The sequence below is a fragment of the Lipophrys pholis genome (assembly GCF_963383615.2).
Source record: "Lipophrys pholis genome assembly, chromosome: 21".
Taxonomy (NCBI): domain Eukaryota; kingdom Metazoa; phylum Chordata; class Actinopteri; order Blenniiformes; family Blenniidae; genus Lipophrys; species Lipophrys pholis.
Genome location: NC_137649.1, coordinates 1,511,515 through 1,535,341, shown reverse-complemented (window position 1 = coordinate 1,535,341; position 23,827 = coordinate 1,511,515). Strand labels below are relative to the sequence as shown.

General features: G+C 47.4%; 1 protein-coding gene across 8 annotated transcripts in view; it reads left to right on the top strand.

The window, feature by feature from the left end:
* Positions 1-12,930, top strand: part of LOC308126091 (organic cation transporter protein) — a 30,522-nt gene extending 17,592 nt beyond the window's left edge. For 4 of the 8 annotated variants that reach the window (XM_080490211.1, XM_080490209.1, XM_080490208.1 and 1 more), the window contains exons 7-10: positions 6,610-6,716; positions 7,892-8,103; positions 8,523-8,631; positions 11,854-12,924. In XM_080490211.1, the coding sequence (XP_080346337.1) occupies positions 6,610-6,716; positions 7,892-8,103; positions 8,523-8,631; positions 11,854-11,953 (528 nt within the window). In that variant the 3' untranslated portion in view covers positions 11,954-12,924. Of the gene's footprint in view, positions 1-6,609; positions 6,717-7,891; positions 8,104-8,522; positions 8,632-9,680; positions 9,894-11,853 lie in introns of all 8 variants that reach the window. The other 4 variants (XM_080490207.1, XM_080490205.1, XM_080490206.1 and 1 more) reach the window with 2 other exon arrangements.
* Positions 12,931-23,827: the final 10,897 nt, after the last annotated feature.

The window sequence follows — 23,827 nt, the reverse complement described above, 5'->3', positions numbered from 1 at the left end:
ACTGGGGGCCAGTGAAGGGAGCAGAGAGGACTGGGCTGATGTGCTGACGTCTGGACGTGTTTGTTAGAAAACGGCCTGCAGCATTTTGGAGCAACTGGAGGCGACTGAGAGCAGACTGGGAGACACCGACATAAAGTGCTTTACAACAGTCAATTCATGAGCTGATAAAAGCGTGAATTGTCCTTTCAAGGCTGTGACCACGCTGTCCATCTGCTTTCTCAAATTTAAAACTGCTTTCTAAAATCACTCTGAGGTTCTTCACAGATAAATTTTAGTTTTGAGGACAAAGGAACATTTTCACCAAAATAGGATGTCCTCTGGTTTGTCCTCATATAAATGGAGGACATTCTTCCCCAACCACAGCTTAATGTCTGTGATGCAGTCAGTGAAGGGTTGAAGGGCGCCTGTTCTGTTTAGGGACACTGGTAAATACAGCTGCGCAGGATTGAATTATCCACCGTATCAAACGCTGCTGTTTAGTCTAGCAGCACGAAGACAACAGGACATTTGGCATCAACAGACAGGGCGACATCGTTATGCACGGTCAGCAGTGAGGACTCAGTGTCTAGATCTGAACCCAGAATGAAATGTTTCCAGTACAGAGTTTTTTTCCAAGAACAATTGCAATTACATTAAATCCTTTTCTCCAGGACCTTTGAGATAAAATACAAGTTAGAAACAGGTCTAAAATTGGATAACACACTCACATCAAGATGTTCTTTAAGTCGAGGTCCCACAATAGCATGTTTAAAAGAGCTGGGGACACATCTGAGCTAAAGCAAGAGAGAAGGTCCAACAGTAGAAAACACGTCTTTCAGCAATTCAGTGAGAAAAAAGTCCAGAGAGCAACTCCTTGTTCTCATCTGCTGAACCACATCAGGGAGGATTGAAAGATGCAGGTTCCCAGTGGTGGAACACTGGAGAATGTGGGGCAGCAGCAGACCGGTCCAGGTTAAAACTACAGCTGCTCAATGATCTCCCAGATACCTCTTTGTTAACAAACAATCTAGAAAAGTCCTCACAAGTGGAAACAGGCATCAGACAGAGGATTGGTGAGAGGGCCCACAACAGAGTTAATAGTGCTGAATAACACACAAGGGCTATGACCATTGGTGGAAATAATGTCTGACAGCTATTGGGAGTCCGTCTCTTTCACAGTCGTCTGATACTGAGACTGTCCATTAGTATTTCCAGGGATACATGTAGCCGGTTCTTCTTCCAGCGGCGCTCTGCCTGTCTGCAGCTGTCTGAGGACCCGGGTAGAGCCATTGAACCAGGGATCAGACCTGGACTTGTTGGACCTGCACCTAAAACAAGCAATACCATCCAGGATCTCAGAGCATGTGGAACAAAAAAAGATGACAGAACATTGTCTGTGCATTCAGTGGGAACAATTCCAGCACAAGGAGAAAAATCCAAATCCATAAAAGAAGCAGCAAACTCTGCAGCTGCTGATGAAGTAATGATCCAACAATGAGATGTGGGAACAGGAGGCCGGGTAACAGGCGGAAGAGCAAGAACAAGAACCTCAAAAATAATATGGCGATGATCTGAGACTCCCATCTCAGATCTTTTCCCTAAGTGACACAGCAAGACCATGAGAAATAATGAGGTCTAGCATATGCCCAGCATTGTGGGTTGATCCGGCCACAGTCTGAGTTGAATCAAAAGATGACAGAAGACATTTAAAGTCAGTGACCAGTTGATCAGACGGACAACAGACGTTGAACATACAATATCCTTGTTGTGCTACATATATTATTTGCAGTTATCACACTGATCCAAATACTTTCCAACTGTTTTTGGATTAAACCAGCCTGAGCAGCTCTATCTAGACAGTAAGATGATTTTCTAGATTAACCAGCCTGAGCAGCTCTATCTAGACAGTAAGATGATTTTCTAGATTAACCAGCTCTATCTAGACAGTAAGATGATTTTCTAGATTAACCAGCCTGAGCAGCTCTATCTAGACAGTAAGATGATTTCTTAGATTAACCAGCCTGAGCAGCTCTATCTAGACAGTAACGTGAAGCAGGAACATGAATTAACAAAGAAGCAACAACAAAAGAGGAACATGATTTTTAAAGTTTCAACAAATGATGACAGAGAACAAGCAACTTCAGAAGCACCTTTAGTGAGGAGTGGAAGTGTGTGTGTGTGTGTGTGTGTGTGTGTGTGTGGCTTGTCCACTGGGTGTGACCGGAACTGTTGTGGGGGGACCCGTAGCAGCCCCCCAGGCCCGGGGAGACCCCAGCGAACCACCCCAGAGAGCCACGGCCCCACCCAGAAAGCATCGGAGAATGCAGAGAGGAATCCCCCCCAGGCAAGAGGGGCCCACAAGAGAAGGATAAAGGTCACAGGGCCCCAGGCCCCGACCCAAGCCGCCAAGCCGAGAAAAGGCCGGAGCAGGGCCCCCGGGCCGAGCGGGCCGAGAGCCCCCCCCAACCCCGGCGGCGAGTCCCGCCACACCCCCGGGAGCCGGCCCACCCACCGCCCCCCCCCCAACCCGGCAAGGCAGAGACGGCCCCAGCCGCCGCGCCCCGGACCAGCCCCGCCCCCAGACCCAGGAAAGCGAAGGCCCGTACAGGCCCCGGCCGGAGGACAGTCAACTCTACACCCCCAGGAGCCTCATATCCCACCCGCCCCATGATCCTCCCCCCCGATCTTGATTGATAAATCCCCCCCACCTTCCCACAGATACAGACATAGACGCGGGGGGGGATTGATGACTCTCGCCCCCCAGGCCGCCGGCCGGGCCCCCACCCGGCCACCGCGATATCCCAACCTCCACCAATCCAACAACAAATGGGAAAGGAGCACCGCACCCCAGCCCCCCCACGAGCACCACGCTCGAGGGAGCGCGCCCCCCGCATCCCAGCCGCACTCCCCCCGGGCCGGGGCGGGACCCCGGCGGGAGGTGCTGGGGGGAGCCACGTCTCCCGCCCTTCCCCTGCCCTATATGTGTGTTGGATGTATGTAAGGCTGTGTCTTTGTGTTTTGAAGAGGTGGATGCAATGTGTGTGTCTATGGTGCGGTTTAAAATTGGGGGGTAGCGGGGCCCGGGCGTTCTACCGCTGACAAGCGGCAGAACCCCGAAAGCGGCTTACCCCCTCAAGACCCTGCGTGACTAAGTGTGGTTAAAATTGTGGGTGGTGCAAAGTCGGGGGAGGACCCAGACCGCAGTTAAGTAGCCCGGACCCCCCACCTAGGCACCGCCCCACTGTTCCCTATTGTGGCGTAATATAAGGTGAGGTAAGGCAAGGAGGGTTCTGAGGGAGGGGGTCCCCCCGTCGCTAGGACCTTGGCCCAGCTGGACCCCCTGCGCTGCCCCACCCCACCCCCGAGCGGCCGGCCTAGGACCCGGGGAACCAACATCCCCCCCCCGACAAGGCGCCGTAAGGGGACCTGGGCAGGGAGCCCCCACCCCACCCTACGGCCAGACAGCAGAGTCCAAGACCCGCAGGGCCCAGTGCGAGCCCGGCCGGAGGCCAGTGGCCAGGGCACCCCCCCTCATTCGCGCACCCCCACACACACACCCCCACCCCCACAACCCACACACACACACACACACACACCCATATATCAGGCCCTGGAGGTCACTCTCAGTCAACCATCCATCCAGAACCCGGAGCCCCCCCGTCCCCCGCTCCCCCCAATCTGGGAGCGAGGCAGACCCGGAGCGCGGCAGCAGGGGCCAACCCTCCCCACCGGGGGAGGGGGCCAAAGGGAGGACCCACCCCCGCAGCGGGCACCCCCACCGGAAAGGGGGAGGCCCCGCACCCCCAGGGCCCGGACGCCCCGCCCCCAACCCCCCCCAGCCGACAGCCCAGCCGGGGCCCGATGCCCAGTACCCCCACCCCACCCCAGCGGGCGCACCCCCCAGCCCAGAGCAGAGCCCCCCCCCCACACACCCGCCAGGACTCCCCAGGCCAGGCCGCAGCCCCACAGCATAGACGCTAGGACCCCCCCGAGCCCGCAGAGCCCTCCTGCCCCTAATAACCAGTCGCCCCAGTGTGTGCAGTTCAGAAAGATAAAAACGATGCACTCACAGCCAGCTCGAAGCAGAAGGTTGGAAGAAGTGGCTGGAGAAGACCAGGCCGCCGCACAGCAGAAACACACAGTCAGTCAATCTTGCTGCAGACACAGTATTTTAAAGAGAAGAAAAGCAGCGGCGTTTATGAATGTAGGTTGGCGCTGCAACAGGTTGACTCTGCAGCAGATTGACGCTGCAGCCGGTTGACTCTGCAGCAGGTTGACTCTGCAGCAGGTTGACACTGCAACAGGTTGACGCTGCAACAGGTTGACGCTGCAGCAGGTTGACTCTGGAGCAGGTTGACGCTGCAGCAGGTTGACGCTGCAGCAGGTTGACTCTGGAGCAGGTTGACACTGCAGCAGGTTGACGCTGGAGCAGGTTGACGCTGGAGCAGGTTGACGGCAGGTTGACGCTGCAGCAGGTTGACGGCAGGTTGACACTGCAGCAGGTTGACGGCAGGTTGATGCTGCAGCAGGTTGACACTGCAGCAGGTTGACTCTGCAGCAGGTTGACGGTAGGTTGATGCTGCAGCAGGTTGACTCTGCAGCAGGTTGACGGCAGGTTGACGCTGCAGCAGGTTGACGGCAGGTTGACTCTGCAGCAGGTTGACGGCAGGTTGATGCTGCAGCAGGTTGACTCTGCAGCAGGTTGACGGCAGGTTGACACTGCAGCAGGTTGACGGCAGGTTGATGCTGCAGCAGGTTGACACTGCAGCAGGTTGACTCTGCAGCAGGTTGACGGTAGGTTGATGCTGCAGCAGGTTGACTCTGCAGCAGGTTGACGGCAGGTTGACGGCAGGTTGACTCTGCAGCAGGTTGACGGCAGGTTGACTCTGCAGCAGGTTGACGGCAGGTTGACACTGCAGCAGGTTGACGGCAGGTTGACACTGCAGCAGGTTGACGGCAGGTTGATGCTGCAGCAGGTTGACACTGCAGCAGGTTGACTCTGCAGCAGGTTGACGGTAGGTTGATGCTGCAGCAGGTTGACTCTGCAGCAGGTTGACGGCAGGTTGACGGCAGGTTGACTCTGCAGCAGGTTGACGGCAGGTTGACGCTGCAGCAGGTTGACTCTGCAGCAGGTTGACGGCAGGTTGATGCTGCAGCAGGTTGACTCTGCAGCAGGTTGACGGCAGGTTGACTCTGCAGCAGGTTGACGGCAGGTTGACGCTGCAGCAGGTTGACGGCAGGTTGACTCTGCAGCAGGTTGACGGCAGGTTGACACTGCAGCAGGTTGACGGCAGGTTGACACTGCAGCAGGTTGACGGCAGGTTGATGCTGCAGCAGGTTGACACTGCAGCAGGTTGACTCTGCAGCAGGTTGACGGTAGGTTGATGCTGCAGCAGGTTGACTCTGCAGCAGGTTGACGGCAGGTTGACGGCAGGTTGACTCTGCAGCAGGTTGACGGCAGGTTGACGCTGCAGCAGGTTGACTCTGCAGCAGGTTGACGGCAGGTTGATGCTGCAGCAGGTTGACTCTGCAGCAGGTTGACGGCAGGTTGACTCTGCAGCAGGTTGACGGCAGGTTGACGCTGCAGCAGGTTGACGGCAGGTTGACGCTGCAGCAGGTTGACGGCAGGTTGACGCTGCAGCAGGTTGACGGCAGGTTGATGCTGCAGCAGGTTGACGGCAGGTTGACGCTGCAGAAGGTTGACGCTGCAGCAGCAACAGACACTGACATGCAAAAAGGAAACGCATAATAAAGAAAAATACTTTGAGAAGACAAGGGCAGCACCATATTATCTCCAAACCAATCATACGGGGAAGGAAGGGGAGGGAAGCACAGTGATGCAACAGCCGGAATCAAGCCGTTGTTCTGGGACTGGCTCGGTGCAAAGTGGAGTAGCAGCCACCAAGGGAGGTTGTAGTGATGACACCTGCTGAAGAAGTGAGGCGCCGACCTCCGACCTCTGAGCAGAACAGAGGTCTGTTGAGGTGTGTCTGTTTTTAAGCTGGCGCCCTCTAAAGGAAGTGGTTAATTACAGCAGCGCCGGCCAACTCACACCCAGCATGAGGGAAAATCTCCCATCAGGGATGACGACATCTGCAAACAGCAGAAACAGTTTCACCACCCAGCAGGAGACAGCAGACAAATAATAACCTTTCATTGAAAAAAAAATAAAACATTCATCTGAAATTAGAACTATTTCTAATTCTGAGTATAACAAAAGAGTCAATCTGCACATAGTGCACCAGGGTTAGGGTTAGGGGCAGCTTGTTGCTGAGGAATGTTGTGGCTGGTTGATCAGGAGCTGCAGCAGCACAGCATGTTTTAATATAAAGAACATGACGACCTGACGGTGCCAGAAAGCTCAGCTGCTCATGTCTTTCCTCTGGTTATGATCACACCACTGTTCTTCACGCTTTGATTTCATCTGCAGAAGTGTTGAATTAAAATGCTTTTTTTCTATTTTCCTCCACAGAAGTTTCTTAAACAAATTCAATAAACAAATTCATTTATTAAACTAAACTGTTGAATGATAAATGTTTGGAATTCATTCAGACATGAAAACTTTAAAACCAGTCAGTCATTGATAACCTGCACTGTGATGTCTCTTATTGTCCCATTTTGTCCCCGCAGGTCTATAAAGCTGAAGAGAAAAGTGAGGTGAAGACAAAATACTCCATCGTGGACCTTGTTCGGACTCCGAAGATGAGGCGGCAGTCCCTGATTGTCTTTTATCTGTGGTGAGTGTCGGCAGACGTCTCAATTCCAGTCCTTCTAATATAAGATCATATCAGGCTGAACAAGTTAACGCGTCTCGAAAAAGTTCTGTGGCTCAAAACTAAAGACAAACACCTCCAAAATATCAACATCTGAATGTTTACAGCTGAATCAAGCCAGAACGTCAACAAAGCCTCCAACCATCAGGATTTACATGCTGAATCATTTTATCAATAAAGATTTGAAATTAACATTAAAGAGGAAGTCTGCTGATTTGGTCCAGTCTGACAATACACACACACACACACACACACACACACACACACACACACACACACACACACACACACACACACACACACACACACACACACACACACACACACACACACACACACACTGTTCCGGTCCACTGAAACAGGAAGTGTTCAGTTCTTTAACCAGGATGTTCGGCAGCTTTGGTTCAGCTTGTAGAATGAATGAACTTCAGACCACGAGGTTATTTAATTCCCGTCTCTGCGTGTCCATAGGTAGAATCATGATGTGTGAATGTGACAGAACACCAGAACAGGACCGTGTCCATTAATCTGATTCAGGAGTCCTGAGAGACAAAGAGATGCTTGTTGCTTTCCCACAGTCTGAGAACTGCTGCTTTAATGTTGGAAAGTAACACAAACTATATTCATTCACACACGTTAGGTCAGGGAAGCCAACGGGTCACATGACCTCTACTACAAGGGTGGACTGGGGCAAAAAATCTGCCCTGGCATTTTTGGCCCAGACCGGTCCACAGCGTCGGCAATGATTTATTTTGTCACGAACTTTTTGACCCTTCTGAATAAATGAAAGGCAAAAAAAACCCAATCTTTCATTTGGTTCAAATGATACACTCTGGTGCCTTTCTTTAAAAGAATAAATCACTCATATTTCCAAACGGTCTGAACTGACCTTGAGAACACGCCATGACGCCTGACACACCTGGACCGGTCCAACAGGGCCGATGCTCCACGTTTAACAGCACCATCCCTCACAACCTGCTGGGTGTGTGTGTGTGTGTGTGTGTGTGTGTGTGTGTGTGTGTGTGTGTGTGTGTGTGTGTGTGCGTGTGTGCGTGTGTGCGTGTGTGCGTGCGTGTGTGTGTGTGTGTGTGTGTGTGTGTGTGTGTGTGTGTGTGTGTGTGTGTGTGTGTGTGTGTCAGGTTTGTGAACATCCTGGTGTACTACGGCCTCTCCCTCAACATCTCGGACGTGGGGATGAACATCTACCTGACCCAGATGATCTTCGGTCTGGTGGAGATGCCGGCTCGCACCATCACTCTCTTCACACTCAACCGCTCCCGCAAGTTCTCCCAGCTCGCCTTCCTGCTGGTGGGCGGCTCCGCCTGCCTGCTCACCATCTTCGTCCCCAGTGGTGAGGACACATGGTGAATTAAATGTTTAGAGAACAAAGACACTTATTAAAACTCTTTGATTAACATACTTTTAAACAAACACAAGCAGGTGACTGTTTAGTCTCTTTATGAATAGGAAAGAGCTTTTGGGCTGATTTACTTGAAATAACAGTTAGTCTGAGTTTAGGAAAAACTAAATCAAACTGAATTAGAAGAGAAGTGACAGAGTTAATAATCAAACTGAATTAGAAGAGAAGTGACAGAGTTAATAATCAGAGACTCACTGCTTGTTGTCTTCACCTCAACACCTGGTAAAAACACCAGAACAAACCACAACTGACTTTAAGCCAATCACCACTATTGGCCAGCCACCATCAGCTTTCCGTATTTATTTATTTATTTATTTGTTTGTTTGTTTTTAATTCTATTTCATTTTTAGACCTGTCGATGATCAGAACCACCCTGGCCATGGTTGGGAAGTTTGGGATCACAGCTTCTCTGTCCATTATCTATGTCTACTCAGCTGAGCTGTTTCCGACTGTAATCAGGTGAGAATCCCTGATTCATGACGTCTCTGAAGCTGTTCTTAGAGCTTGTCACTGTTTTCATTGTGCCTGGAGGTTCTGAACTTTGTTTTTGAAATATGATTCCTAAACACTCGTCACTCGAGATTCCTTTCCCCGTCACACCTGAAGCTGACTGATAGTCCATGTGTTCATGAAGAGAAACAGGCTCACAGAACCGGATGTTCATTTTAACAGTGTCTGATGTACAGTCTGATCTTCTGGTCTGTCAGCAGTTTGATCTGGACTGAGGTGAAGTCTGGCTGACCTGAATAGCTCTGCTCCTCATCTTGAGGCTGATTGTGAGCTTTGTGCTCCTTCTGTATGTTGTGATGTGGTGAAAATGCTCTTCATGTCCAATCAACAGCTTGTTTCATGTAACCACACGGCGCGGCGCTTTAGGAGCCTGAAAACTGCTTATTAAAAAAAACCAGAAGCATTGACTTGTGACTGGACAAGACGAACTTTAGCTGTAAACAGTGATGTCATGGCCCCGCCTCTCCACCCTCTCCACAACGTCACTCCACAACAACACCGTGGCGGAGCTGCTCCAGGCGGCGCTGCAGAAGCTCCTCATGCTATTGGTTAAATAAGGCCAGATGTTGGCTTTGTCCATTTCTTCGTTTTTGCATGCTCTGTCTTTTTCTCTGGTTTTGGTGAATTTCTGTGGCAGAGTTACAGCACCACCTACAGGCCTGTCACATGTACTACATCATTTTGAGTAGTTTTCATGGCGTTGAGTGGACACGTTTCTCGTGTGGACAGGAAACTATTTAAGTATGATGGGGACGGAGTCGTAGAGCCTCTTCCAGCTCGGACTCTGGTCAGACATGTTTTATTCTCTCACACTAACATGGTGGTTACCATGGAGACGGCGATGCTGCCCTCCATTAGAGTTGAGGTAAAGAGCCTGTTACGATGCTGCTAACATTTAGCAGTTCATCAGGAAACCAGCACTGCAGTGCATGCTGGGGAAGATGACATCACTTTTACAAAGTGAAACTGGGTTGTGTGTTTCCTTCTCTGATGTTCAGGCAGAATGGGATTGGTCTGGGCTCCATGTTTGCACGTATGGGCGGCGTCTTGGCTCCCATGATGCACTTCCTGAGGTTCCTCAGTCCTCATGCTCCCATGATCCTGTGCGGCCTCCTGCCCCTGCTGGGAGCTGCCCTCACGCTGCTGCTGCCGGAGACGGCCAACAAGCCGCTGCCCGACACCATCCAGGACATCGAGGGACACAGTTTCAGGTTCAAATCTCAACTCCTTCACTCGTACTGCTCTCTGTGTCAAGACAGGCACACTTCAGGATATCTTGTGTTTCTAGCATCCTGTCTGCGGCATGATTTATTTTGAAAGTGCTTTGAATTTTAAGATTTTCATAATCCTTTAATTTTATTGAACTGAAAACAAAGGAAAACTTAAAAGATGAGGAGGTCTGCAGATTAAAGACATTTTATTCTTCTGTACAGAGAGTTATAGTAATTTAGCGAGAACATAACAGAGGTACAGAAGAGCTTCTCAAAGAATTAGTTTCATTGGTGTAGATGGTTTTAGATGAAAATAGCCAGTCTTCTTTTTGTCAATTTTGAAAACACAGTTAAAGATTAGCGAGTTGTTTGCAGCCGCGGGTTGTTGAATTAAGTAAAATTACACAAGTTCCACTGGCAGTATGAACCAATCCCACTGTTCCCACTATGAGACCAGTTTGATTGGCCCAAAAGAATTTCTGCTTTTTAAATGATCTTTTTTTAGTCCGTTCATCTTCTGTTCAGTCCATCAGGGCCTGGACAGAAGAAGAAGATTACTTTATTGTATAAGGGGAAATATCTGAAGATCATCTGCAAAACATCTCCAGAGGAATCATCAACACTGCGAAAAGAACTGGGCCAAGGACAGAGCCCTGGGGGACGCCACACCTTAGAGCCAATGTATTAGCCAACAAAAGTTCTCCCAAACTTACTTTCAAGGCCAGACTTCAACTTCAATGTAGATTTGGAAACATACAATTAGATATTTATACCTTCATCAAAACACTGGATGCATTATAAATGCAGTCCATGAATTATAGGTAAAAAAAGAAAGATAGCACGACTAACGGAGTCAGCATACACAGATCAGCTCCCCTCCAGTGGTGGCTGCCTTCCACACAGCTGGTGATACACAGGTGAGATAAGCAAGTCAGACGTTTACAGGAAGCTCAAGCACACATGTTGTTGATACGCCAGAATGTCCGTCCCGCACATGTGGGTCGAACCGAAGCCCGGTTCTGACACGGAGCAGCTGAGCACAAAGCGCTTTGCATCCATTTTGAGAGTGGACTGGCGGCACTGACAAGAGCTGCAACGGATTCGTTTTCATTTGATTCTATTTCAGTTATTTACTAAATGTAACACAGTCCTTCTAAGGCACCTTTACAGAGAAAAACCCAACAGTTCCACATGAGCACGAATAAGTGACAGTGGAAAGGAAAACCGTCCCTTTAACAGGAAGAGCGAGACTTTCTGTTGTTCAGACAGAAAATGTTAGTGACAAGTTAAAGTCATGGTGAAGTGTGTCTGCAAACAGTAGCTTGGATTAAAAGATGGGACTTTTCTGTTGCTGTGGTTCAATGAGGCTAGAAGAGGCTTTTAATGTGGAACAGGCTTTAAAGATACAAATATCATAGCCTGTGTTATATTTAAACTCCTGCTGCACATTGTTTGTCTCATGAATGATATAGAATACAGCTTTTCATCTGTACATTTAAATCAGATGCAGAAAAGACATGACTGTTCTGAAGGTGTTTCCAGTGATGCTCAGAGGTTTCAGGGTTGATTTTAGGATTTAAATCCTTACTTGCAAAGCTTCTGCAGAATATTTGATCCAACATAAGCTGAGCTCCAGCAACAGACCCAGCCCCCCCCCCCCCCCCCCCCCCCCCCTCATTGTGGATCAGCCTGCCTGAGGATTGTGTTGTGATTGTGGCTGTGTTTGAGTCCAGCTCACTTTTCACTTTCTTTTTCTTCTTTCATTGTTGTTGACATCCTTTGTTTCTCTTTGTGTTTCATTTCTTTAATGGACAGAACATTTTATTCTGGTTTTAACAGGTTATTTCTAAAGTATTCTCACTATATGAACTCAGTGTTTGATGCAGGCCTGTTGCTGAGCTGACGGTGAATGTCGTTTATTGATGTTCACGTTGTGTTTCGTCTCTTTGTGACCCATCAGTGATGAAGACGGAGTGAATCCCGTCTTCTTCAAAGCTTGTCTGAGGAACTCAAACTGCAGCTCCAGCACGAGCCAAGACACAACCAAGCCTTCAGCGTGAGCTTCTCGAGGACGGAGGTCTATGGTTCCAGTGGAAGTCCCTGTTAGACTGACTTTGATTGGACCTTAATGTCACTACAGCCACATTGTGACCACGAACACCAGGTTGGCCTTGATCTGGACTTTGAGGAAACATCTGATCTCCTGGAATATTCCAGTAATTCATGACTTAAAGAATAAAGCTCATACATTTGTAATATTTTAGTTGATGGATGAGGAAGTTCTACTGTTGAATTTGTTTACTGTGAAATACTACATGATGACAACAGTAGAATCTTAATGGGAAATATGTACTTACACCAACAGAAAGGAATGCAGGAGGAAAAAACTAAGTATTTCAAACAAGAACAGTGCCTTAAAAATACTAAAACCCGAACTAAGTATCTGTGTTTCCATTGTATTTGTCCAGCTGTTCGTTATGTAAGCTTCAGGGACACAAATGTTCAAAAATGTGTTTCAGAATGAAAAAAGAAGACCCTGATGCTGAAAGGAAGCAACACAATTCACAAAGTAAAAGATTTTTCACCCTATCCCATTTCACTCCATCATGTTGAAATTGCACTTCTATTCTTTTTGAAGGTTCAGTGTGTGTAAATGTTAACTGTTTGACATTGTGTCTGAATCTGTTCACTGAAAACCAAAATGGTTTTTTTCTTTTTTTCTTCTTTAAACCTTTATTTAACCACCTTGGTCCCATTGAGAATAAAAAGCTCTTTTCCAAGGGAGACCTGGCCAAGACAGGCAGCAGCCAAAACACAAAGAGACACAAAAGTACAAAAGCACAACACCGTGGATTAAAATAGAGCCATCGGCGAGTCATTAAAGGTGTCAGGTGTTCAGACCGCTGAGCTCAAACATCGACATCTTATAGAGTTCCAAGTCTTTTATTTTAGATTTTTTCTTTAATTTTTTTTTCTTTATTTTTTTCTTCCCCTTGTCCTGTTGGGCAGCTTGACCAAACAATATGATGTGATCTAGAACCTTCTGGACTCAGAGCAGTTTTTGTTCTTGAACAGGAAGAGACCTGGAGGCTCCTCCTGCTGCTGCTTTATTAGGAGTTGGTATGGCTGCTGGACGGGGGGGGATAACATACAATACCCTTGTTAGTACTACATATATTATTTGCAGTTATCACACTGATCCAAATACTTTCCAACTGTTATTAGATTAAACCAGCCTGAGCAGCTCTATCTAGACAGTAAGATGATTTTCTAGATTAACCAGCCTGAGCAGCTCTATCTAGACAGTAACATGATTTTCTAGATTAACCAGCCTGAGCAGCTCTATCTAGACAGTAAAATGATTTTCTAGATTAACCAGCCTGAGCAGCTCTATCTAGACAGTAAGATGATTTTCTAGATTAACCAGCCTGAGCAGCTCTATCTAGACAGTAACATGATTTTCTAGATTAACCAGCCTGAGCAGCTCTATCTAGACAGTAAAATGATTTTCTAGATTAACCAGCCTGAGCAGCTCTATCTAGACAGCAACATGATTTTCTAGATCAACCAGCCTGAGCAGCTCTATCTAGACAGCAACATGATTTTCTAGATTAACCAGCCTGAGCAGCTCTATCTAGACAGTAACATGATTTTCTGGATTAACCAGCCTGAGCAGCTCTATCTAGACAGTAACATGATTTTCTAGATCAACCAGCCTGAGCAGCTCTATCTACACAGCAACATGATTTTCTAGATTAACCAGCCTGAGCAGCTCTATCTAGACAGTAACATGATTTTCTAGATTAACCAGCCTGAGCAGCTCTATCTAGACAGTAAAATGATTTTCTAGATTAACCAGCCTGAGCAGCTCTATCTAGACAGCAACATGATTTTCTAGATCAACCAGCCTGAGCAGCTCTATCTAGACAGCAACATGATTTTCTAGATTAACCAGCCTGAGCAGCTCTATCTAGACAGTAACATGATTTTCTGGATTAACCAGCCTGAGCAGCTCTATCTAGACAGTAACATGATTTTCTAGATCAACCAGCCTGAGCAGCTCTATCTACACAGCAACATGATTTTCTAGATTAACCAGCCTGAGCAGCTCTATCTAGACAGTAACATGATTTTCTAGATTAACCAGCCTGAGCAGCTCTATCTAGACAGTAAAATGATTTTCTAGATTAACCAGCCTGAGCAGCTCTATCTAGACAGCAACATGATTTTCTAGATCAACCAGCCTGAGCAGCTCTATCTAGACAGCAACATGATTTTCTAAATCAACCAGCCTGAGCAGCTCTATCTAGACAGCAACATGATTTTCTAAATCAACCAGCCTGAGCAGCTCTATCTACACAGCAACATGATTTTCTAGATTAACCAGCCTGAGCAGCTCTATCTAGACAGTAAAATGATTTCTTAGATTAACCAGCCTGAGCAGCTCTATCTAGACAGGAACATGAAGCAGGAACATGAATGAACAAAGAAGCAACAACAAAAGAGGAACATGATTTTTAAAGTTTGAACAAATGATGACAGAGAACAAGCAACTTCAGAAGCACCTTTAGTGAGGAGTGGAAGTGTGTGTGTGTGTGTGTGTGTGTGTGTGTGTGTGTGTGTGTGTGTGTGTGTGTGTGTGTGTGTGTGTGTGTGTGTGTGTGTGTGTGTGTGTGTGTGTGTCCACTGGGTGTGGCCGGAACTGTTGTGGGAGAACCGTAGCGACACCCCGGGGTCCGAGGCCATCGGGCCCGGACATCGTCACCCCGGCAGACGGCAGCCCCCCAGGCCCGGGGAGACCCCAGAGAACCACCCCAGAGAGCCACGCCCCCGCCCAGAAAGCACCAGATGGAGAATGCAGAGAGGAATCCCCCCCAGGCAAGAGGAGCCCACAAGAGAAGGATAAAGGTCACAGGGCCCCAGGCTCTTAGATTTAGATTTAAAAACATTTAAGGACTCCAGCTCCTTGAGCTTTAAGTCGTTCCGCAACAGATTCCAGGCCGAAGGGGCAGAACACCCAAAAGCCCTTTTCCCAGATTCAGTGGCAGCATTTGGGACAGAGAGTATAGAAAGGTCCTGGGAACACAAAGAATACTGTCCGGTACTTCTCTGCAGGATAAAAACACATAGATAACAGGAAGCAGACCAAGAATCGCCTTATAAATAAAGGAGTAGCAGTGCAGGAGCCTACGGCTCGCCAGAGCGGGCCAAGCAACCCAGGAGTACCACTGACAGTGGTGAGTCCCAGCTCTACCAGCAGTGGTGAGTCCCAGCTCTACCAGCAGTGGTGAGTCCCAGCTCTACCTGCAGTGGTGAACTTCCAGGCTGCATGGTGAGCACTATCCACCATATGGAGGCACTGAGCAGAGGCCTTCATATACAAAGATCCCCATCATCTAAAACAGGTAAAGAAGTTGCAGCAACAAGACGCTTTTGTACATTAAAAGAAAAACACAATTTGTTTGTGAAATAGAAACCCAGCTTCAGCCTCAGCTTCTTCACCAGCGAGAGAACATGAGCTTTAACATTGAGGGCGTCATCGATCAATATGCCCAGGTATTGGTAAGTGTGAACAACCTCAACCTCCTGTCCATCAACAGGAGACAATCCAGGGACATTGTGAAGCTCTTTGACCTGCTGAAGAACATCAGCTTCCACTTATCTGCTTTTAAAGGGGACATATCATGCTAAATCCACTTTTTTAGCCCTTAAATGCATGTTGTTGTATATTTAGAGTGTTTAGAAGTACAGAAAAGTTCAAAGTAGTCTCTTCAGGTGCTCCGTTGATATCTTTATATTCTGTTTTGGTCATATTTTGCAATCTGTTTCGATTTTTCTATTCTCTATTACGGGATAAGAGGTCCAACCGAAGTTACGAGAGGATAAGTGGAAATGTTCGGTTGTTGGATGTAGTAACCCACAAGCTTCGTTACACCGTCTCCCAGCATCAGAACCTTTTCCAAGTGCCTGGTTGAGTTTTATTTTTCACAGAAATGTACCCACATCTGTGGGTAAGGTCATTTTTGTGTGCGAATCACTTTAAGGACGACTGCTTCAACAACCTCCGCCAGTATAAAGAAGGATTTGCCGAAAGACTTGGTCTGATTGAGCGGTCAGTTCCTTCTATCTATGGAGACGACGAACAGAGCACTTCGGTAAGCTGTATATAACGCTAAAAAGTGTGATGATAAGACGTCCCTGTCATTGTTTTGTTAGCATTAGCAGTTGCACCGTCTTCATATGTTAGCGCTGTGTGCTCGTTTTAGATTATAATGTAACCTCTGTGTTAAATAGTCGTTGTAATACAGGCAGTATTGTAGTAGTGGGCATGGATGGAGAAGTTAGTGTAAATATAGTAACACACCATTGCGTTACATCCATATGAAGACGTTGTTCTGCAGGTGCATCATGGTCATTTTCATCTGGCTCCGCCGGGTCCGACTCTGGCTCCAACATGTATGGCTGGATGGACAAATCTTCCCTTGTTGACATTTTGTAAATAATGTGTGAATATAAAGTTTCTGCGCCGCTAGATAATTGTATCTGTTCTATCAAACTACAAAGATGGCCGAACAGGGTGACGTTGAACCGAGTGTCACCTCTGCAACCTGGAGAGGAGGCGGGGTATGAAGAGACCGCCCCAAAACCAGTTGCTCTCAGAAGCACATCAGAAAAGGGGTAGAAAAGGGGCCTGTGGAGCTCTAATAATGAGGAATTCAGACCCAAGCATTGCAGTTCCGCTTTATATAGACCACAACTGTATGATTTAGATGTAAAAAGGAAGGATTTAAAAGCATGATATGTCTCCTTTAAAACGTGTTTCAGTCCAGGCAGTGTGTTCTGAATGACAACTAAGGCTTTTTGCACATTTTCAACTGCTTGTGCAGGAGATGCAGCACCACAGTACACAATAGTGTCATCAGCACAAAAATGTAAAGTGGCATTTGTCACATTTTGGCCGAGATTATTTACACAAATTGTAAATAAAAGTGGACCGAGCACAGAGCCCTGCGGCACACCCTTGTGGACGGGTATAAAATCTGAGCATACCCCGTCATATCTCATGCACTGCGACCGACTGCTCAGATAGTTTTAGAACCAGCAACCGCTTCTTCTCAGAGAGCCGAGCTCAGAAGAATCAGCTTTAGAACATCATGGTCGACAGTGTCCAAATGTCGCACAGTGCTGTTTCTTGTCAAGAGCTCCAGAAAGGTGGTTTCCCACTTCCAGCGCAGCTGTGACAGTGACAGTGACAGTGACAGTGACAGTGACAGTGACAGTGACAGTGACAGTGACAGCGACTGCGACAGCGACAGCGGCAGTGACAGTGACAGCGACAGCGACAGCGACTGCGACAGCGACTGCGACAGCGACTGCGACTGCGACTGCGACTGCGACTGCGCTCGGCCTTTCTCTGAAACCTGATTGAAAAGGAGATAAAATGTCACTAGTGTATAAAAACTCCTTAAGCTGATCACTCACAAGAGATTCAAGGATTTTAACCAGAACTGACAGATTTGATAAAGAACTATAGTTGTTTAAAATACTGGGGTCGCCCCCTTTCAGTAAAGGGAGGACAAAGACAGACTTCCAAATCCTTGAATTTCCCTGGAAATCACTGAGAGGTTAAAAAGATATGCAAGTGGTTTTGCAGCAGTGAGCTTCAAGAAATAAAGGTCCAACAAGTCTGGTCCTGAAGGTTTTCTAGGATGGAGCTTTTTTAAGGCCTCACCAACATCCTGCACACAGAAGGACATCAAATGGAAAGACTGTCCGGTCAACACTGACACACAAAAGGAGAAAACGTGAAGCGAAGCTGTTCTTCAGCTGAAGCAAGTCTGATCCTCGTGTGCTGTGTGACATCGACATGACTTTTACATCCATCTGTATGCATTTAGTTTCATGTTTTCTAAATAAAAAAATTACTCTTCTTGTGTTTTACTTGTGTTGTGTGAATAATAAAGATTTACTAATAGAGTTCCTGTACATTTTCTGTCCAGGATCATTCTCAGGGTCATTCGTCAGAGATGAGCTCTGTTATTGAAAGAAACTTGTCCTTCAACTTGTTTTCACTTCTTTCATTTCAAAGCAGGTTGACACACATCCGAGCACAGACTGTTACAAACCAGTGAATTGTCAACAATAAATACACAATAATCACCAAGAAGCGTTCAGTTCAGCTAACAGGCGTTTATTAACAAAATGTATTAATTCATCAATAATTCTGGAATCATCTCATAAATCAACACATTCAAGTAGCAAACGACATCTAACATGGAGATCTAATCTATTAAACAGCAACACTATGTACAAAGAGAGTGTGTGTGTGTGTGTGTGTGTGTGTGTGTGTGTGTGTGTGTGTGTGTGTGTGTGTGTGTGTGTGTGTGTGTGTGTGTGTGTGTGTGTGTGTGTGCGTGGTCTAGAGCAGTGGTTCTAAACCTTTTTGGGGTCTTGGACCCCCTGCATATTTAAGATCAACCCTGAGGACCCCCCCACCCCCACCCCTGTAAATGTAATAGACCAGGGGTCCTCAATTATTTACCCCTGAGGGCCGGAACAGTCGCGGGTTTTTTTGCATATCAGTAAAAGTTGTTTTAATTGCAGATGTTTTAGCTGATGTTACCATGATTACTATTATCATTGTTATTATCATCATTTTTATTACAGTAGTAGTAGTCAAGGTAGTAGATGTAATAATTTAAGCCTGGGATTTTCAAAACCTGTGTTGAGGGTCACATGAAAAAGCACATCCTCCTCTCTGATCAACTCCATGGAGGTTCTCTGAATGCTGAGCGCTCTGGAGTGTGTCCACTGTTCAGTAGCTGCTGGGAGAAGAACTGGGGGGGTGGAGTCAGATGTTTTTATTCTACGCCCTGGGCGAACACCGGCGCCTCAACGAGACGCACCTGAGACGCTGATTCTCATTTCCTCTCAGCAGAGCAGCCCGCCTCAGAGAGCAGCCCGACGCAGGGCAGCCCAGAGCAGAGCAGCCCGCCACAGAGAGCAGCCCGACGCAGGGCAGCCCAGAGCAGAGCAGCCCGCCACAGAGAGCAGCCAGCCGCGGAGCAGCCCGCCGCAGAGCAGCTTTGCTTATTAGTTCACAACACCGCTGAACAATACTGCTGACGGTGCATAACGACTGGTGGTGATCCTCCATGTTTCCTGCTCTGACTTGTAACTCATGAGAAAAGGTGGAGACTGTCGGTGACGGAGTGACGCCTCCACCCTGAATCCTAGAATCCAGCTCAAAATGCTGATCCTGGTCAGGAACTGAGGTTCCTGCCAAACTTGTGGTGGTTCTGTGTGTGAACGCTCCTTTAACAGCTCCTCTACCGGTTCCTGTCTTTTCTCCTCCTGACTTCAAACTTCATCCACCAGATTAATGATTATTTTAATGACCTCAGCATCAGCAGAAGGTTCCTCAGCTTTGACCAAGAGAGCAGCGATGCTGCTGCTGCTCTCTTGTACCAATGCTGACAGAGCGTAGACCCAGAGCGTAGAGCCAGAGCGTAGACCCAGAGCGTAGACCCAGAGGGCTTGTATCACCTCATGTGCTCTGTTTTGAGACTGTGGGCCTTTGGAGGCTCGTTGGTATTAAAGCTGCTGCATGCAGAGAGTTGAAGTGCTGATCCACTCTGCTGACCGCTCTGGTCTGCTGCAGATCAAGTCTGGGTCGGTAATATTAAACTAACCTGTTTAGTCCAGTCAGAGTTCAGCTGAAGCTCTTCCTGCTGCAGCTCAGGTTGGTTCTTTTTTTAAATTTTGACTCAGTGTTGGATGCCGTGTGGTTTCGCGAGTCATGAAAATGAAATCCGTGGACGTCCGAGCGGAGCAGCATTGACGTGATTACGTCAGATGTGCTTTGACTCTGACTTTGACTACGATGTGGGATGAGGATTAAAAAGGTGGAGCAGAGCATTTTGTTATTCACAAATTGCACTTTATTTCACGTTGACGTGCAGCTAATGGGCCGCCGCGGGCCAGACAGATGGCTCCTGCGGGCCGCCTGTTGAGGACCCCTGTCATAGGATCTTTTTTAAGAGATGTTTGATTTTCACGGACCCCTTGCACTTACACCACGGACCACTAGGGGTCCACGGACCGTAGGTTGAGAATCACTGGTCTAGAGTGATGAGTGTGAGTGGGTGGAACGTCCACCAGAGGGAGGCAGGCGTCGGGTTAAGTGTGGTGACCATGACGACCACTAGGGGCGTGCGGCAGCCCACAGAGGGAGAGCGCAAGAAAGAGAGAGTTCTGGCGAGGATCGGTTCCGAAACCCAGTTCTCCATACAAAGATCCCAGTGGGCCTGGAACTCACTTGGACCTCTGGTTGTGAGGTGGAAAACCCAAGTCTCGAACTTGCGACAGACAGACGGACAGACGGACAGACGGACAGACGGACAGACAGACAGACAGACAGACAGACAGACAGACAGACAGACAGACAGACAGACAGACAGACAGACAGACAGACAGACAGACAGACAAGCTTCAGCTCCGTGCCGCTGTGGCTTTATCAGCGGCACATTGAAACACATTGCTTAGCTTCAGGCTAATGTAACAGTTGCTGCCCAGACAAAGCTCTTAGCGTCCGGTTGCTGGGCGGTTCTGTGAGGCAGCGGTAACTTGTTGTTACTGGGTCTGAATTCAGCGTCCTGAAATCAGAGGCCTGGCGCTTCAGCTGCAGGAGTGGACAGCGAGGCAGCTGAAATGGGGGGTGACGCTGGCTCGGGTCTCCAGAATCCCCCCAAAGAAGTAAAAAGTAAAAGAGAAGAAGTAGTCCAAACTGTGTCCTGCTCGTCCAGCGGGCTGAACCTCGGTTTGGTTCCGTGGGTCCACTTGGTGCTCTCTTTACCGTCCCAAGGCAGCGGAGACGTGTGTCCCTCTCGGTGGCTGGGAGGAGAAGCGGGGGACAGTTGGTAGGAAGGGAGTCTCACCAAGTTTGAATTTCGAACCCCTGTGGTGTCCGGGTCGGGTTCGACCGGTGATGTTAGCAGCTAGAACTCTGCATTCGCTGCACAGTTTCTATTGGTCCCCAACCTGGGGGTTGGACCCTCCTGGGGTCGTTGCCTTCCTCCCTGCTGTTTTATGGCCTGTTCACTGTTCCTGGTGTTTCTCCTCTGGGGGAGAAACTGCTGGAGGAGTTCACTGGAATCTTGGGCCCTACAGAAGCCATTAAAGTTTGGGATGTTAAAGGCTAAAAGTTTCCAAACAATTCCCAAAAAACTGCTAAAGAATGTCTCATGCAAAGCAGATGAGAGAGGCACCTCATGTTGGAGATCAAATGAGATCAGTGTCTGTTGCCATGGTGATCAGGAGCTCCTGCCTGTCTGTCCGTCCGTCCTGTGCTGGGCTGTGGACCTGCCTGGGATCTGGGATCACTGGGATCCAACATGTTGGTATTAAGTTGAGGTGACCTTTAGCAAGAGACCAAACCCCAAGCCGTGAGTCCAAGCAGTGAAATACATTTAAAAATATCAGTTATTACCAAAGGACAACACGTAAATACAGCAAGTCTGGATTTTGTGCAGCGTGAGTGTGATTTTGTAGTTGAGAGTTCACTGACAATGTGTGAGAGAGAAAAGCTGTGGTTCACACCGGAGCCGACACAAAGAGCCTCCACATGATCCAAAAACAAAACATGAGTAACACGAGACTGAAACAAAACCCTCTACGTAGAGCACAACTCACATTTATCTTTAGTAAAACTCACTGTTTCATGACAGTACGGGAACACGAGAAAAGCCTTAATAATGTAAATCCATAGCTTCACTTTCAGAACACAATCTTATAGTGAGGTTGTCTCTTTTGCTTTAATCACAGGAAAACTTCTGTCTGACTCTGAGTTTGACTGACTGCTCTGCTCTCATGTTTTAGGTTGAGTTGTCCAGATGAATGACTTCAGGCTCACGTCTTTCCAGCTGCATCTGCTCTTCAAACTGCAGTTCTCCATGAGGACGGAAGATGGCGACACAACGCTAATATACCCTTAACTGCAGTGTAGTTTTCAATAACATGATCATTTTATTCCTCCTCTTGGTCTGGGGGATTTAGCTTCTTCCTAAAAGGTTTTTGGCAAATGGATAGAAAAGTATTTTTACAGTGTACTCATGCTGATCTTGCAGTAAAGCGAAGAGAAAAAGTAGAGTTGTTGTTTTTCTACTGATCCAGCCCAAATGGGACTGAAGGGGACTTCATATAGGCCCTGCTGTGGACATGTGAGATTATTCACTTTGTAGAAATACTCAAGTAATCTGTCACTGTCGGAGAAATCCTGGAGGCGAGTGTTGCACTCCCAAAAAGGCACGACTCCATTTCCTTCGTTTGACAACTTTATCTGCCCCGGAGCTGGGTATTTTTTGATTTTCTCTCCACAGCAGCCGGCAAGACGAGTTCCATTCCTCACAATCCACGTTCCACACACAACATCTTTCTACTGCCGTAGAACAGATTAGTGTCGTGCTGTCGCAACATTTCCAACTTAGGTTATTAAAGAAACATACAATATTTACAAATGAAACCAATATGTCTGTTAATACAAAACAAATGATAGCATTTCCTCTAATATTTCCAGGTTCCAACACGAGCCAGCGACAATATCAATAGGCTGAGGAATGAAAGACGAGGATCCAAACATTGTGAGGTTTCCTTTAATGTGAAGCGTGAGAAGCACACCAGCAGCCTATGAGCACAGTTCCTCCTGGCCACAGCAGCCAGGGAGGTTAGAGGACACCGTTATCAAAGTCTGTCACAAGATTGATCCGACCTTACAGGAATATCAGCGGCGCCTTCAAAGGAACACATAGGATAACATGTGCTCTATGTTAGTAGATAGGAGAACACAGTATGCATTCACAGAGAATAAGCATAAATACATCAAGCATATGAATATTCCATCACAGTCACAAATAGAGAGAAGACTTTTGAGAAACATTAAATATCATGATAGAGTTGAAATAATATTTCAGGAAAAATTTTGTTTGTAATTGTCAGTTCTATTAATATGAACATTTACATTTTAAGCATATTTGTACGATTTAGTTGAGGCATAATAAAATCAACATGAAGTGAATGCACATGAGTACTTGTATCCACGGGAGTAAAAAAAGAATATTCCATTTATTTGTAATGTCAGTCTTGTAAAGATTCCATTCATATGCTACCAGCCGGTAAAACAAAACACAGGCTTTTACTTTCCTGTTTCTTCAGCTCAGTCTGATGAGATTAACTCAGAACGGTGGGAACATGCTGGAGGTGCTGTGAGTTTCACACTGATTGTATTAATATCAAAATGTCTTTACAGAGAGGAGAGCAGCCTCTCTAATTAATCAGTTAATCTGTAATGATGGTGAACATTTGTTAGTGAATGAGCAGCAGCAGCAGCTTCAGGATGAATTTCCTCTTCAGTACATCAACATAGCAGCAGCTTCTTTACATAGAGTGGTTGGTGTATAACAGATTTCCTACAGTTCATGAAGGCAGCAGCAGCTGTTTCATTGCATTGAATCGTGTGTGTGTGTGTGTGTGTGTGTGTGTGTGTGTGTGTGTGTGTGTGTGTGTGTGTGTGTGTGTGTGTGTGTGTGTGTGTGTGTGTGTGTTTTGTGCGTGGGGGGGTTCTATTGCATTGCGCTGTATCTGTGATGTTGTAGAATTTCCTACAGTCCGTGAAGGCAGCAGCGGCAGCTTCATTGCATTGAGCTATCTATGATGTTGGATCATTTCCCACAGTCCGTGAAGGCAGCAGCGGCAGCTTCATTGCATTGGGCTCTCTATGATGTTGGATAATTTCCCACAGTCCGTGAAGGCAGCAGCGGCAGCTTCATTGCATTGAGCTATCTATGATGTTGGATAATTTCCCACAGTCCGTGAAGGCAGCAGCGGCAGCTTCATTGCATTGAGCTATCTATGATGTTGGATAATTTCCCACAGTCCGT